This window comes from Prenolepis imparis, unplaced genomic scaffold, assembly GCF_030444845.1.
Source record: "Prenolepis imparis isolate NDT839.2.m4 unplaced genomic scaffold, iyPreImpa1.0 SCAF_2, whole genome shotgun sequence".
NCBI classification, from domain to species: domain Eukaryota; kingdom Metazoa; phylum Arthropoda; class Insecta; order Hymenoptera; family Formicidae; genus Prenolepis; species Prenolepis imparis.
In genome coordinates this window covers 16,019,410-16,033,970 of record NW_028141160.1, presented here as the reverse complement: position 1 = coordinate 16,033,970, position 14,561 = coordinate 16,019,410, and the positions used below count along the sequence as shown (strand labels likewise).

General features: G+C 31.3%; 2 protein-coding genes across 2 annotated transcripts in view; both read left to right on the top strand.

The window, feature by feature from the left end:
• The first annotated feature begins 210 nt into the window (after nucleotides 1–210).
• On the top strand, nucleotides 211–4,450 carry Prx2 (Peroxiredoxin 2). Its single transcript, XM_083058725.1, has 4 exons — nucleotides 211–371; nucleotides 2,929–3,076; nucleotides 3,547–3,855; nucleotides 4,107–4,450. The coding sequence occupies exons 2-4, from the start codon at nucleotides 2,949–2,951 to the stop codon at nucleotides 4,249–4,251; spliced, it is 582 nt and encodes a 193-aa protein (XP_082914851.1). The 5' UTR covers nucleotides 211–371; nucleotides 2,929–2,948; the 3' UTR covers nucleotides 4,252–4,450.
• Nucleotides 4,451–4,911: 461 nt separating this feature from the next.
• Nucleotides 4,912–14,561, top strand: part of LOC145933199 (synaptic vesicle 2-related protein) — a 28,278-nt gene continuing 18,628 nt past the window's right edge. The window contains 4 exon segments of the mRNA XM_083032748.1: nucleotides 4,912–4,948; nucleotides 5,186–5,347; nucleotides 5,622–5,784; nucleotides 6,140–6,261. Of these exon segments, the coding sequence (XP_082888874.1) occupies nucleotides 4,912–4,948; nucleotides 5,186–5,347; nucleotides 5,622–5,784; nucleotides 6,140–6,261 (484 nt within the window).

Sequence of the window (14,561 nt, the reverse complement as noted above, 5' to 3'; positions counted from 1 at the left end):
GAACGTTTCTGTTAATCTAACAATCATCTATAAACGATTACAAAAAAAAACTCAAAAAGTTAAAATCGGGGGGCCAAGTTCACGCAGCTTCTCATGTTTCATTCCAATGCACGAAACAGTTGCTGTCAAAATTCTCTAGAGATCCAGCTAACGTAACATTAAACAACAGCCGCCAGATCTCGCGACAATCTCGATGTCTGTCAGACTTTGCACTTCGTCTTCTATTATATATGTAGCGGTCGATATCAAAAGAGAATTAGAGAATCTCGCCACGAAAACCGGTCATCGTTCACCGGTTAGTTCTCGTTGCCTTCCCATCGTTGTTGCGTCTTTCGTCCATTGTGGACCACGAATTTCTGGAGGAAGCTAAGGTAAGTCTCATTCGCCCTATTCGTTTCTCGAACTATTCTTTTACTTTTCCGGTAATTCACGATCGAAATTAATTGCGTTTGCACACGAACAAATGACGCCGGGAAGATCGCTCTGCTCTCATTATGCAGCGGTTTTTTTTATTATCGCCGCGTCGATCTTCGAAACTGAGGGGGACGCGACTTTGTCGGATGTCCCGACGAAATTATTACGTGGCAACGTACAAAGGAGTCACAAATTAATTATATAATTCGGAAGTATTATTTATTCTTCGCGTGAACAACGCAATTTCGTGACTCCCTTTGTTCTATTTCGCAAGAATGAAGGTCAACTTGGAGGAGAGAGAGAGAGAGAGAGAGAGAAGGAGAAACAGAGAAAATTCGAGAACTTCCGACGAGCCGCATATTATGTCGGTGAATGTAACGAACCTCAAATCGTGCGGTTCATACTAATCAACTCGATTACGTCTTTACAGAAATAATAATGAGAAATCTTTTCTATGACGAAATTTAAATAACGTCAAAAAATGCATAAATCAATTTATTTATACTGTATATTTTTCATAAAATATATTTGAAACAAAAACTGAAAAGAAATATAATTCAAGCATTATATAGCTCTTGTCTAACTTTTATCTTGCATATATCATAGCTATATTTTATTTAATCCAATCATTATACATGTGTAAAACAAATCTTTTTTCTTATTTGAGACAGTCTCCTCTTTCTGAAAATATTTCTTATAATGTAATATTAAAAGTAATAAAATTCTTTTTTTTCTATCAAATATTATATTTATATGAAATAAAATTCTAGAAAAAAGGATATAATAAAATACATACATATATTGATCCGGAAATTATATTAAATTTTTTCGAGATGATCCACGTTCGACTGTCATTGCGCGAATTAACGCAATGTGATATTGACTCATTTAGCACGAAGCATTATCATTTTACACACATCACGTATGCATTTATGCGCAGTAAACTCTGAGTTAATGTTGAACGAATTATCGGACAATAATTGCGAGCAAATTAGCCACATTGTGTCGCTCATAAATATTCTTTGAAAATATCCGTGTATTGTCATTCGAATCGAACTGACACAAGTCCTAATAACATACACATACACAAGGACATAACATAAATAACATAAATCATTTCTTGTAAATACAGAACAAGACACAATATATACAGAATTTGAAAAGCGATAGTCCATGTTTTTGTATTAAATACGTTTAGTAACATGATATTCGTTGTATATTCTTTGAAATATTAATAAAAGTTAAACTTTTTTTTTTTTTTTTTAAAAGAAAGAATGCAAAATCACTCGTTTTACACTAGCATAAGTGTAGCTATTACGAGCTTGAAATGGAGTCTATAACAAAGGAAACGGCTTCGCTTAGACGCGAGGTCGTTTGTGAGATTACTTCTGTACGACTTTTCAGTACAGGCGAAGCTTGTCCTTATATAAGATTCCTTTGTATTTAGCTCTCTCTTCTTTTATCAAAAGATCTTTTTTTCGAGATAGAACACCTTTTGCCTTTTATAGCTCTTCTGACCGTTGCGTAATCTAAAGTTCCACCTGGTGCTCTGGTCCAATTGATCCCTTTGCTTCTCTTCACTCATCTCGCCGATTTTCCCGTGAGAGAAAATCCATTTCCAATATAAAACGCGTTATTTAAATATTCTTGAAATTTACATTACTAAGCCCTATTAATTTTCGATATTAATTACGTGAAATAGAATATAAATTTTTATTGAAATTGGCGCATCAAATTTGCTAAAAATATTCGCTGATTTCGAATAAATTGTGTGTGATACGTGAGATATCAAAGATATTAAAATAGAATATTCATAATTCCCTTAAAGTCCACTTTGGATATGATTTTTTATTGAAATTGATTATTTTCATAAATTGTGAATTTTATTAACTCCATCAAGTATAGACAAATAATTCTCTTTGACATTTCTATATATATGCGTCACTAAATTTTTTTCGCTCGAATTATTCATGCTCTATTCTATTCGTCTCATATCGCGTCTCATATTGATATTTCATATTTATTGGCTTACCATTTAAATAAGATAACAGCAAACACACGCAAGGACCTTTACATAAGTTATCGCTGAATAAATGTTTAGTTTAGCGATTCTTGGTCGAGTGTTTATCGTGTGCAAATCTACTCATGCTAAGTACTGATTTAACTGTCGCTTACGAAATTAACTGGTTGTTATATGTTTTTGATTGACACGAGTACTAAGTACATGATATATTTCTGCTATAGTTTTCGCAGGGAAATTTATCTTACAGAAAATTGCAAATATTCCACGTTCGAGATTACTTCGCAGAAACTGACTACAAAGATGTTATTCATATTCAAATTTTGTGTGTATTAGCTTCGCGATGCCATCGAATATACATTATCGCGTAAAAACATACGCGCAAAAAATGTACAATTAGTAATTTTTGAAAAAATAAAAATATATATAATTATATTGTAAAATTCACGAGAAAACTGTAAGATTTATTTATTTGTATATTTGTGTAATTATAGCAAACCAAACAGCAGCAGCCATGGCTCAGATACAGAAACCAGCGCCTGCTTTTTCTGGTACCGCTGTTGTAAACGGACAATTCAAGGAAATTAGTCTGTCCGACTATAAAGGCAAATATGTTGTGTTCTTCTTCTACCCGTTAGACTTGTAAGTATTATACATTATTATTGTACTTTCGTAGATAAAAGAGAATTACATAATCTCGACTGCTCAATAAAAAGTTCTATTGTATTGTGCTTAATGTTAATATTTAAACCAAATATGTTTAACTCTTAAGAGAAGACATTTAAAACAAAGAAATATATCTTGTATTTTTTTTTTAAATTATGTTTATAAAGACAGATGTATATGGTTTAAAACTGCATTCTAGCTATTATACAACATCATAAACATTTTAAAAATTATTATATTATATATTTATTCCAATTAGCTAATACAAAAATGTTTAATAAAGAATTATCAAATATATATTTGAATTTTAAAAGATTTACACGAAATAAAATCTTAAAAGCGCATATTGCCTAATTTATCTTAAAGATTCCGTATAAATAAGAAATAGCCAGAGAGTTATATAGATCAGATCGATTAAAATTAACGATATAATCATTTGATTGCAGCACTTTCGTATGCCCGACCGAGATCATTGCTTTCTCCGATCGCGTGAAAGAATTCAGCGACATCAACTGTGCAGTGATAGCTGCGTCCACCGATTCTCACTTTAGCCATCTCGCATGGGTGAATACGCCTCGCAAACAGGGTGGTCTCGGCGAAATGAATATTCCTCTGTTGGCAGACAAAAGCAGCAAGATTGCCCGCGATTACGGCATATTCGACGAGGATACGGGCATTCCCTTCCGCGGTCTTTTCATCATCGATGACAAGCAGAATTTGCGTCAAATCACAGTCAACGATTTGCCTGTCGGAAGGTAAAGCTCTCGCTTGATTATTAATATCAATAAATCTACAAAAGCTTACTTTGTGGGACAATAATGCCATCTTAATATAATTACAATGTAGAGAGACTTAGAATTCATACAAGTTTGGCATTTTTATTTAATTTAATTTATGTTGAAAAGAATTAAATGTACCAATTTATTTAATAATTGCGTGACTTTTGATAACATTGAATGCAAACTTTATTCTCAGCCAGTAATCTTATCGCGTTCATTAATTGCAGATCCGTGGACGAAACTCTACGCTTGGTTCAAGCGTTCCAATACACTGACACGCACGGCGAAGTGTGCCCGGCTGGCTGGAAACCCGGCAAGAAAGCCATGAAACCTGACGTCATTGGCTCAAAGGAATACTTCAAGGACCAATAAAATATCAGTAGACAATAAAATATATCCTATTAAATATACTTATGTGTGTGCGTTTTATACTCTTCATGCGCAATTTGGCAAATTCGACATGTCACTTCCATTTTTATTTAACAATTAAGTATACGTTAATTGCTATTATCAAAATAACATGTATTAAAACATAAATTTTAGTTTAATAAATGGGTTTATTTTCTACAAATGTTTTAAAAATGTTTGACCATTCTATATTATAGCATTCGAATCATACGGATTATCCCATATTGAGATATGTACAAAAGTGCACGTATTTAGCGATATAAATCAGCCGTGATGATGAATATTGATACGATTAGAAAACACCTGACGATAAGCTTAGTAGAAATTTTAATATCGAACGATTAAAACGATATCAAATCGATATCGAATCTGCGCGAAATTCAATCGTCAGAAATGTCATCTTGTATTTAATATGTTTTAGCAGATGTAATTATCAGTATATATCTCTTCCTTTTATCTTTACATTATAATATTCTAGTTTAAAGATTTTTGTGAACGTTTCTCGAGCAGACAAATTACAGGGCAACCTTCATTTTGTTTTCAATATTTATATACTTAATAATCTATTTTTCTGTGAATTATCTGCTAGCTGGCGATAAAATCCTTATTATTCTTCTATGTGACATGAGTGACAATTGCGAAACTATAATAGCTGAAACAGGTAAGAATTGAAATTTGACAAATTCTTCTAGGAAATAATTATTTATCATTTTTATAATAAAAACATCACACGTTACATCGATATATGACATCATATTTAATTATTATATTTAATTATTATGTTTATAATATTTATTAATTTAGATCATTTTAGAGAAGCAAAGTTTTTTAATTTATGCAAATATATAAATATCTATAAATACAATTATTCATATTAAATTTAATAAATTTAATGCAGGATGGGGTATTTGGCATTACTTTGTCGTCACATTATGCGGCTTGCTATCATTCGCAGAAGCAAACACTTCTCTAACTGTACCCATCGTGGCACCATTAATAGAATGTGATCTAAAGCTTAATAGAGATCAGATCGCTATGGTCGTCGCTATTTCCAGTTTTGGTATATATTTCCAACAAAAATATTATTACAAAACATTAAAATATCAATTAAATTATCCTGTTAAATTTTATATTTATTATTTTAATTTTATATTTATTTTAAATTTTATTTTATATTTGTGTATGTATAAACATACACAAATTGAGAAAGAAATATTTATAAAATATATTATAATAGATAATATCTCACGCAGAATTTATTTCATAAAAGTATTCATAAATTTATGTTAAAGCGTATATTAGTTTACATGCAATACATTTAATTTATCGCGTAGGAATGGCAGTAGGTGCTTTCCTATTTGGATCTATATCGGACACTATCGGTCGTAAAAAATCAATCCCGATTACGATGGGCATCGTGTTTTGCGCCTCGACTGCCCTGGCTTTTGCGCAAACTAATTTTTTAATATATTTATCAGTATTCATGTTAGGATTGGGGTAAGTTTCTATCTTTCTTTTGTATCGCGAATAAACAATCGATATAATCCGATAAAATGTTACATCAATAAAATTGTGACGCGTTTAGAAAATATTTTTTTGCTATTTCCTTTTTCATTACATCTGACTGATTATTTTATAATGTCATCTTTTATTACGAGAAATTCTTAAATATTTTATTAAGAAAAGATATTATTTCTTTATTGCAACTGTGATATTTTGAAAAAACGAAGACAATATGCAAAGATACAGATTATGTGTGTTCATTGTCACATGACATTGAAACTGCGCATTCATTTAATTCATGTGTGGGTATAGTAATGCGTTATCATCCGACTCCAATTCATATTCGCAGAGTGACTGGTAACAATATCATCCTCAGAGTGTATCTGATCGAATGCCTACCGATGAGAAAGAGAGGAACTTGCTTAGCAATAATCGAAATGTTCTGGATAGTCGGCTTCCTATCAGCCTTAGGTAACCGAACGTGTGTATATCTTTTATGTGTGATCTTGCAAGAGAAAATCTTTTTATATTAAATATAAAATTATTTGTTTGTATATTTCAACAGTACATTATATGCACATTATGATGGTACCATCAGCATGCCAGCGTACAAACTTTTTGGTCTATTATATGTAAAATGAATCCGCGCCATATGGGGTCCGCGATATAAAAATTTTAATTTTCAATATTTTAAAACGAGACAAAAATTAATCCTATATATATTTTAATAGTACATTATATGCACATTATGATGGTACCATCAGCATGCCAGCGTACAAACTTTTTGATCTAATATACGTAATATAATTCCGCGCCGTATGGGGTCCGCGGCATAAAAATTTTAAATTTCATAGTTTTTAAACGAGCCAAAAATTAATCTTATATATATTTTATTTCTTATATATCTTAGATATAGTACATTATATGCACATTATGATGGTACCATCAGCATGCCAGCGTACAAACTTTTTGATCTAATATACGTAAAATAATTCCGCGCCGCATGGGGCCCACGGCATAAAAATTTTAAATTTCATTGTTTTTAAACGAGCCAAAAATTATTTGTTTATACATTTCAACAGTACATTATATGCACATTATGATGGTACCATCAGCATATCAGCGTACAAACTTTTTGATCTATTATACGTAAAATGAATCCGCGCGGTATGGGGTCCGCGGCTAAAAAATTTTAAATATAACTGTTTTTAAACAAGCCAAAAATTATTTGTTTATATATTTCAACACTACATTATATGCACATTATAATGGTACCATCAGCATACCAGCGTACAAACTTTTTGATCTATTATACGTAAAATGAATACGCGCCGTATGGGGTCCGCGGTATAAAAATTTTAATTTTCAATATTTCAAAACAAGCCAAAAATTAATCTTATATATATTTTAATAGTACATTATATGCACATTATGATAGTACCATCAGCATGCCAGCGTACAAACTTTTTGGTCCATTATACGTAAAATGAATCAGCGCCATATGGGGTCCGCGATATAAAAATTTTAATTTTCAATATTTTAAAACGAGCCAAAAATTAATCTTATATATATTTTAACATTACATTATATGCACATTATGATGGTACCATCAGCATGCCAGCGTACAAACTTTTTGATCTAATATACGTAAAATAATTCCGCGCCGTATGGGGTCCGCGGGATAAAAATTTTAAATTTCATTGTTTTTAAACGAGCCAAAAATTATTTGTTTATATATTTTAACAGTACATTATATGCACATTATGATGGTACCATCAGCATGCCAGCGTACAAACTTTTTGATCTATTATACGTAAAATGAATCCGCGACATATGGGGTCCGAGATATAAAAATTTTAATTTTCAATATTTTAAAACGAGCCAAAAATTAATCTTATATATATTTTAACAGTACATTATATGCACATTATGATGGTACCATCAGCATGCCAGCGTACAAACTTTTTGATCTAATATACGTAAAATAATTCCGCGCCGAATGGGGTCCACGGCTTATAAATTTTAAATTTCATTGTTTTTAAACGAGCCAAAAATTATTTGTTTATACATTTCAACAGTACATTATATGCACATTATGATGGTACCATCAGCATGCCAGCGTACAAACTTTTTGATCTAATATACCTAAAATAAATCCGCGCTATATGGGGTCCGCGGTATAAAAATTTTAATTTTCAATATTTTGAAACGAGCCAAAAATTAATCTTATATATATTTTAACAGTACATTATATGCACATTATGATGGTACCATCAGCATGCCAGCGTACAAACTTTTTGATCTAATATACGTAAAATAATTCCGCGCCGTATGGGGTCCGAGGGATAAAAATTTTAAATTTAATTGTTTTTAAACGAGCCAAAAATTATTTGTTTATATATTTTAACAGTACATTATATGCACATTATGATGGTACCATCAGCATGCCAGCGTACAAACTTTTTGGTCCATTATACGTAAAATGAATCCGCGCCATATGGGGTCCGAGATATAAAAATTTTAATTTTCAATATTTTAAAACGAGCCAAAAATTAATCTTATATATATTTTAACAGTACATTATATGCACATTATGATGGTACCATCAGCATGCCAGCGTACAAACTTTTTGATCTAATATACGTAAAATAATTCCGCGCCGAATGGGGTCCACGGCTTATAAATTTTAAATTTCATTGTTTTTAAACGAGCCAAAAATTATTTGTTTATACATTTCAACAGTACATTATATGCACATTATGATGGTACCATCAGCATGCCAGCGTACAAACTTTTTGATCTAATATACCTAAAATAAATCCGCGCTATATGGGGTCCGCGGTATAAAAATTTTAATTTTCAATATTTTGAAACGAGCCAAAAATTAATCTTATATATATTTTAACAGTACATTATATGCACATTATGATGGTACCATCAGCATGCCAGCGTACAAACTTTTTGATCTAATATACGTAAAATAATTCCGCGCCGTATGAGGTCCGCGGCTTAAAAATTTAAATTTCATTGTTTTTAAACGAGCCAAAAATTATTTGTTTACATATTTCAACAGCACATTATATGCACATTATGATGGTACCATCAGCATACCAGCGTACAAACTTTTTGTTCTTTTATACGTAAAATGTATCCGCGCGGTATGGGGTCCGCGCCTTAAAAATTTTAAATTTCATTGTTTTTAAACGAGCCAAAAATTATTTGTTTATATATTTCAACACTACATTATATGCACATTATAATGGTATCATCAGCATACCAGCGTACAAACTTTTTGATCTATTATACGTAAAATGAATACGCGCCGTATGGGGTCCGCGGTATAAAAATTTTAATTTTCAATATTTCAAAACAAGCCAAAAATTAATCTTATATATATTTTAATAGTACATTATGTGCACATTATGATGGTACCAATAGCATGCCAGCGTACAAATTTTTTGGTCCATTATACGTAAAATGAATCCGCGCCATATGGGGTCCGAGATATAAAAATTTTAATTTTCAATATTTTAAAACGAGCCAAAAATTAATGTTATATATATTTTAACAGTACATTATATGCACATTATGATGGTACCATCAGCATGCCAGCGTACAAACTTTTTGATCTAATATACGAAAAATAATTTCGCGCCGTATGGGGTCCGCGGCATAAAAATATTAAATTTCATTGTTTTTAAACGAGCCAAAAATTATTTGTTTATACATTTCAACACTACATTATATGCACATTATGATGGTACCATCAGCATGCCAGCGTACAAACTTTTTGATCTATTATACGTAAAATGAATCCGCGACATATGGGGTCCGAGAGATAAAAATTTTAATTTTCAATATTTTAAAACGAGCCAAAAATTAATCTTATATATATTTTAACAGTACATTATATGCACATTATGATGGTACCATCAGCATGCCAGCGTACAAACTTTTTGATCTAATATACGTAAAATAATTCCGCGCCGTATGGGGTCCGAGGGATAAAAATTTTAAATTTAATTGTTTTTAAACGAGCCAAAAATTATTTGTTTATATATTTTAACAGTACATTATATGCACATTATGATGGTACCATCAGCATGCCAGCGTACAAACTTTTTGGTCCATTATACGTAAAATGAATACGCGCCGTATGGGGTCCGCGGTATAAAAATTTTAATTTTCAATATTTCAAAACAAGCCAAAAATTAATCTTATATATATTTTAATAGTACATTATGTGCACATTATGATGGTACCAATAGCATGCCAGCGTACAAACTTTTTGGTCCATTATACGTAAAATGAATCCGCGCCATATGGGGTCCGAGATATAAAAATTTTAATTTTCAATATTTTAAAACGAGCCAAAAATTAATCTTATATATATTTTAACAGTACATTATATGCACATTATGATGGTACCATCAGCATGCCAGCGTACAAACTTTTTGATCTAATATACGAAAAATAATTTCGCGCCGTATGGGGTCCGCGGCATAAAAATATTAAATTTCATTGTTTTTAAACGAGCCAAAAATTATTTGTTTATACATTTCAACACTACATTATATGCACATTATGATGGTACCATCAGCATACCAGCGTACAAACTTTTTGATCTATTATACGTAAAATGAATACGCGCCGTATGGGGTCCGCGGTATAAAAATTTTAATTTTCAAAATTTCAAAACAAGCCAAAAATTAATCTTATATATATTTTAATAGTATATTATATGCACATTATGATGGTACCATCAGCATGCCAGCGTACAAACTTTTTGATCTAATATGCGTAAAGTAACTCCGCGCCGTATGGGGTCCGCGGCTTAAAAATTTTAAATTTCATTGTTTTTAAGCGAGCCAAAAATTATTTGTTTATACATTTCAACAGTACATTATATGCATATTATGATGGTACCATCAGCATGCCAGCGTACAAACTTTTTGATCTAATATACGAAAAATAATTTCGCGCCGTATGGGGTCCGCGGCATAAAAATATTAAATTTCATTGTTTTTAAACGAGCCAAAAATTATTTGTTTATATATTTTAACAGTACATTATATGCACATTATGATGGTACCATCAGCATGCCAGCGTACAAACTTTTTGATCTATTATACGTAAAATGAATCCGCGACATATGGGGTCCGAGATATAAAAATTTTAATTTTCAATATTTTAAAACGAGCCAAAAATTAATCTTATATATATTTTAACAGTACATTATATGCACATTATGATGGTACCATCAGCATGCCAGCGTACAAACTTTTTGATCTAATATACGTAAAATAATTCCGCGCCGTATGGGGTCCGAGGGATAAAAATTTTAAATTTAATTGTTTTTAAACGAGCCAAAAATTATTTGTTTATATATTTTAACAGTACATTATATGCACATTATGATGGTACCATCAGCATGGCAGCGTACAAACTTTTTGGTCCATTATACGTAAAATGAATCCGCGCCATATGGGGTCCGAGATATAAAAATTTTAATTTTCAATATTTTAAAACGAGCCAAAATTTAATCTTATATATATTTTAACAGTACATTATATGCACATTATGATGGTACCATCAGCATGCCAGCGTACAAACTCTTTGATCTAATATACGTAAAATAATTCCGCGCCGAATGGGGTCCACGGCTTATAAATTTTAAATTTCATTGTTTTTAAACGAGCCAAAAATTATTTGTTTATACATTTCAACAGTACATTATATGCACATTATGATGGTACCATCAGCATGCCAGCGTACAAACTTTTTGATCTAATATACCTAAAATAAATCCGCGCTATATGGGGTCCGCGGTATAAAAATTTTAATTTTCAATATTTTGAAACGAGCCAAAAATTAATCTTATATATATTTTAACAGTACATTATATGCACATTATGATGGTACCATCAGCATGCCAGCGTACAAACTTTTTGATCTAATATACGTAAAATAATTCCGCGCCGTATGAGGTCCGCGGCTTAAAAATTTAAATTTCATTGTTTTTAAACGAGCCAAAAATTATTTGTTTACATATTTCAACAGCACATTATATGCACATTATGATGGTACCATCAGCATACCAGCGTACAAACTTTTAGTTCTTTTATACGTAAAATGTATCCGCGCGGTATGGGGTCCGCGCCTTAAAAATTTTAAATTTCATTGTTTTTAAACGAGCCAAAAATTATTTGTTTATATATTTCAACACTACATTATATGCACATTATAATGGTATCATCAGCATACCAGCGTACAAACTTTTTGATCTATTATACGTAAAATGAATACGCGCCGTATGGGGTCCGCGGTATAAAAATTTTAATTTTCAATATTTCAAAACAAGCCAAAAATTAATCTTATATATATTTTAATAGTACATTATGTGCACATTATGATGGTACCAATAGCATGCCAGCGTACAAACTTTTTGGTCCATTATACGTAAAATGAATCCGCGCCATATGGGGTCCGAGATATAAAAATTTTAATTTTCAATATTTTAAAACGAGCCAAAAATTAATCTTATATATATTTTAACATTACATTATATGCACATTATGATGGTACCATCAGCATGCCAGCGTACAAACTTTTTGATCTAATATACGAAAAATAATTTCGCGCCGTATGGGGTCCGCGGCATAAAAATATTAAATTTCATTGTTTTTAAACGAGCCAAAAATTATTTGTTTATACATTTCAACACTACATTATATGCACATTATGATGGTACCATCAGCATGCCAGCGTACAAACTTTTTGATCTATTATACGTAAAATGAATCCGCGACATATGGGGCTCGCGGTATAAAAATTTTAAATTTCAATATTTTAAAACGAGCCAAAAATTAATCTTATATATATTTTAACAGTACATTATATGCACATTATGATGGTACCATCAGCATGCCAGCGTACAAACTTTTTGATCTAATATACGAAAAATAATTTCGCGCCGTATGGGGTCCGCGGCATAAAAATATTAAATTTCATTGTTTTTAAACGAGCCAAAAATTATTTGTTTATACATTTCAACACTACATTATATGCACATTATGATGGTACCATCAGCATGCCAGCGTACAAACTTTTTGATCTATTATACGTAAAATGAATCCGCGACATATGGGGCTCGCGGTATAAAAATTTTAAATTTCAATATTTTAAAACGAGCCAAAAATTAATCTAATATTTATTTTAACAGTACATTATATGCACATTATGATGGTACCATCAGCATGCCAGCGTACAAACTTTTTGATCTAATATGCGTAAAGTAACTCCGCGCCGTATGGGGTCCGCGGTATAAAAATTTTAAATTTCATTGTTTTTAAACGAGCCAAAAATTATTTGTTTATACATTTCAACAGTACATTATATGCACATTATGATGGTACCATCAGCATGCCAGCGTACAAACTTTTTGGTCCATTATACGTAAAATGAATCCGCGCCATATGGGGTCCGAGATATAAAAATTTTAATTTTCAATATTTTAAAACGAGCCAAAAATTAATCTTATATATATTTTAACAGTACATTATATGCACATTATGATGGTACCATCAGCATGCCAGCGTACAAACTTTTTGATGTAATATACGTAAAATAATTCCGCGCCGTATGGGGCCCGCGGGATAAAAATTTTAAATTTAATTGTTTTTAAACGAGCCAAAAATTATTTGTTTATATATTTTAACAGTACATTATATGCACATTATGATGGTACCATCAGCATGCCAGCGTACAAACTTTTTGATCTATTATACGTAAAATGAATCCGCGACATATGGGGTCCGAGATATAAAAATTTTAATTTTCAATATTTTAAAACGAGCCAAAAATTAATCTTATATATATTTTAACAGTACATTATATGCACATTATGATGGTACCATCAGCATGCCAGCGTACAAACTTTTTGATCTAATATACGAAAAATAATTTCGCGCCGTATGGGGTCCGCGGCATAAAAATATTAAATTTCATTGTTTTTAAACGAGCCAAAAATTATATGTTTATATATTTTAACAGTACATTATATGCACATTATGATGGTACAATAAGCATGCCAGCGTCCAAACTTTTTGATCTATTATACGTAAAATGCATCCGCGACATATGGGGTTCGCGGTATAAAAATTTTAATTTTCAATATTTTAAAACGAGCCAAAAATTAATCTTATATATATTTCAACAGTACATTATATGCACATTATGATGGTACCATCAGCATGCCAGCGTACAAACTTTTTGATCTAATATGCGTAAAGTAACTCCGCGCCGTATGGGGTCCGCGGCATAAAAATTTTAAATTTCATTGTTTTTAAGCGAGCCAAAAATTATTTGTTTATATATTTCAACAGTACATTATATGCACATTATGATGGTACCATCAGCATGCCAGCGTACAAACTTTTTGATCTAATATACGTAAAATAATTCCGCGCCGAATGAGGTCCACGGCTTATAAATTTTAAATTTCATTGTTTTTAAACGAGCCAAAAATTATTTGTTTATACATTTCAACAGTACATTATATGCACATTATGATGGTACCATCAGCATGCCAGCGTACAAACTTTTTGATCTAATATACCTCAAATAAATCCGCGCTATATGGGGTCCGCGGTATAAAAATTTTAATTTTCAATATTTTGAAACGAGCCAAAAATTAATCTTATATATATTTTAACAGTACATTATATGCACATTTTGATGGTACCATCAGCATGCCAGCGTACAAACTTTTT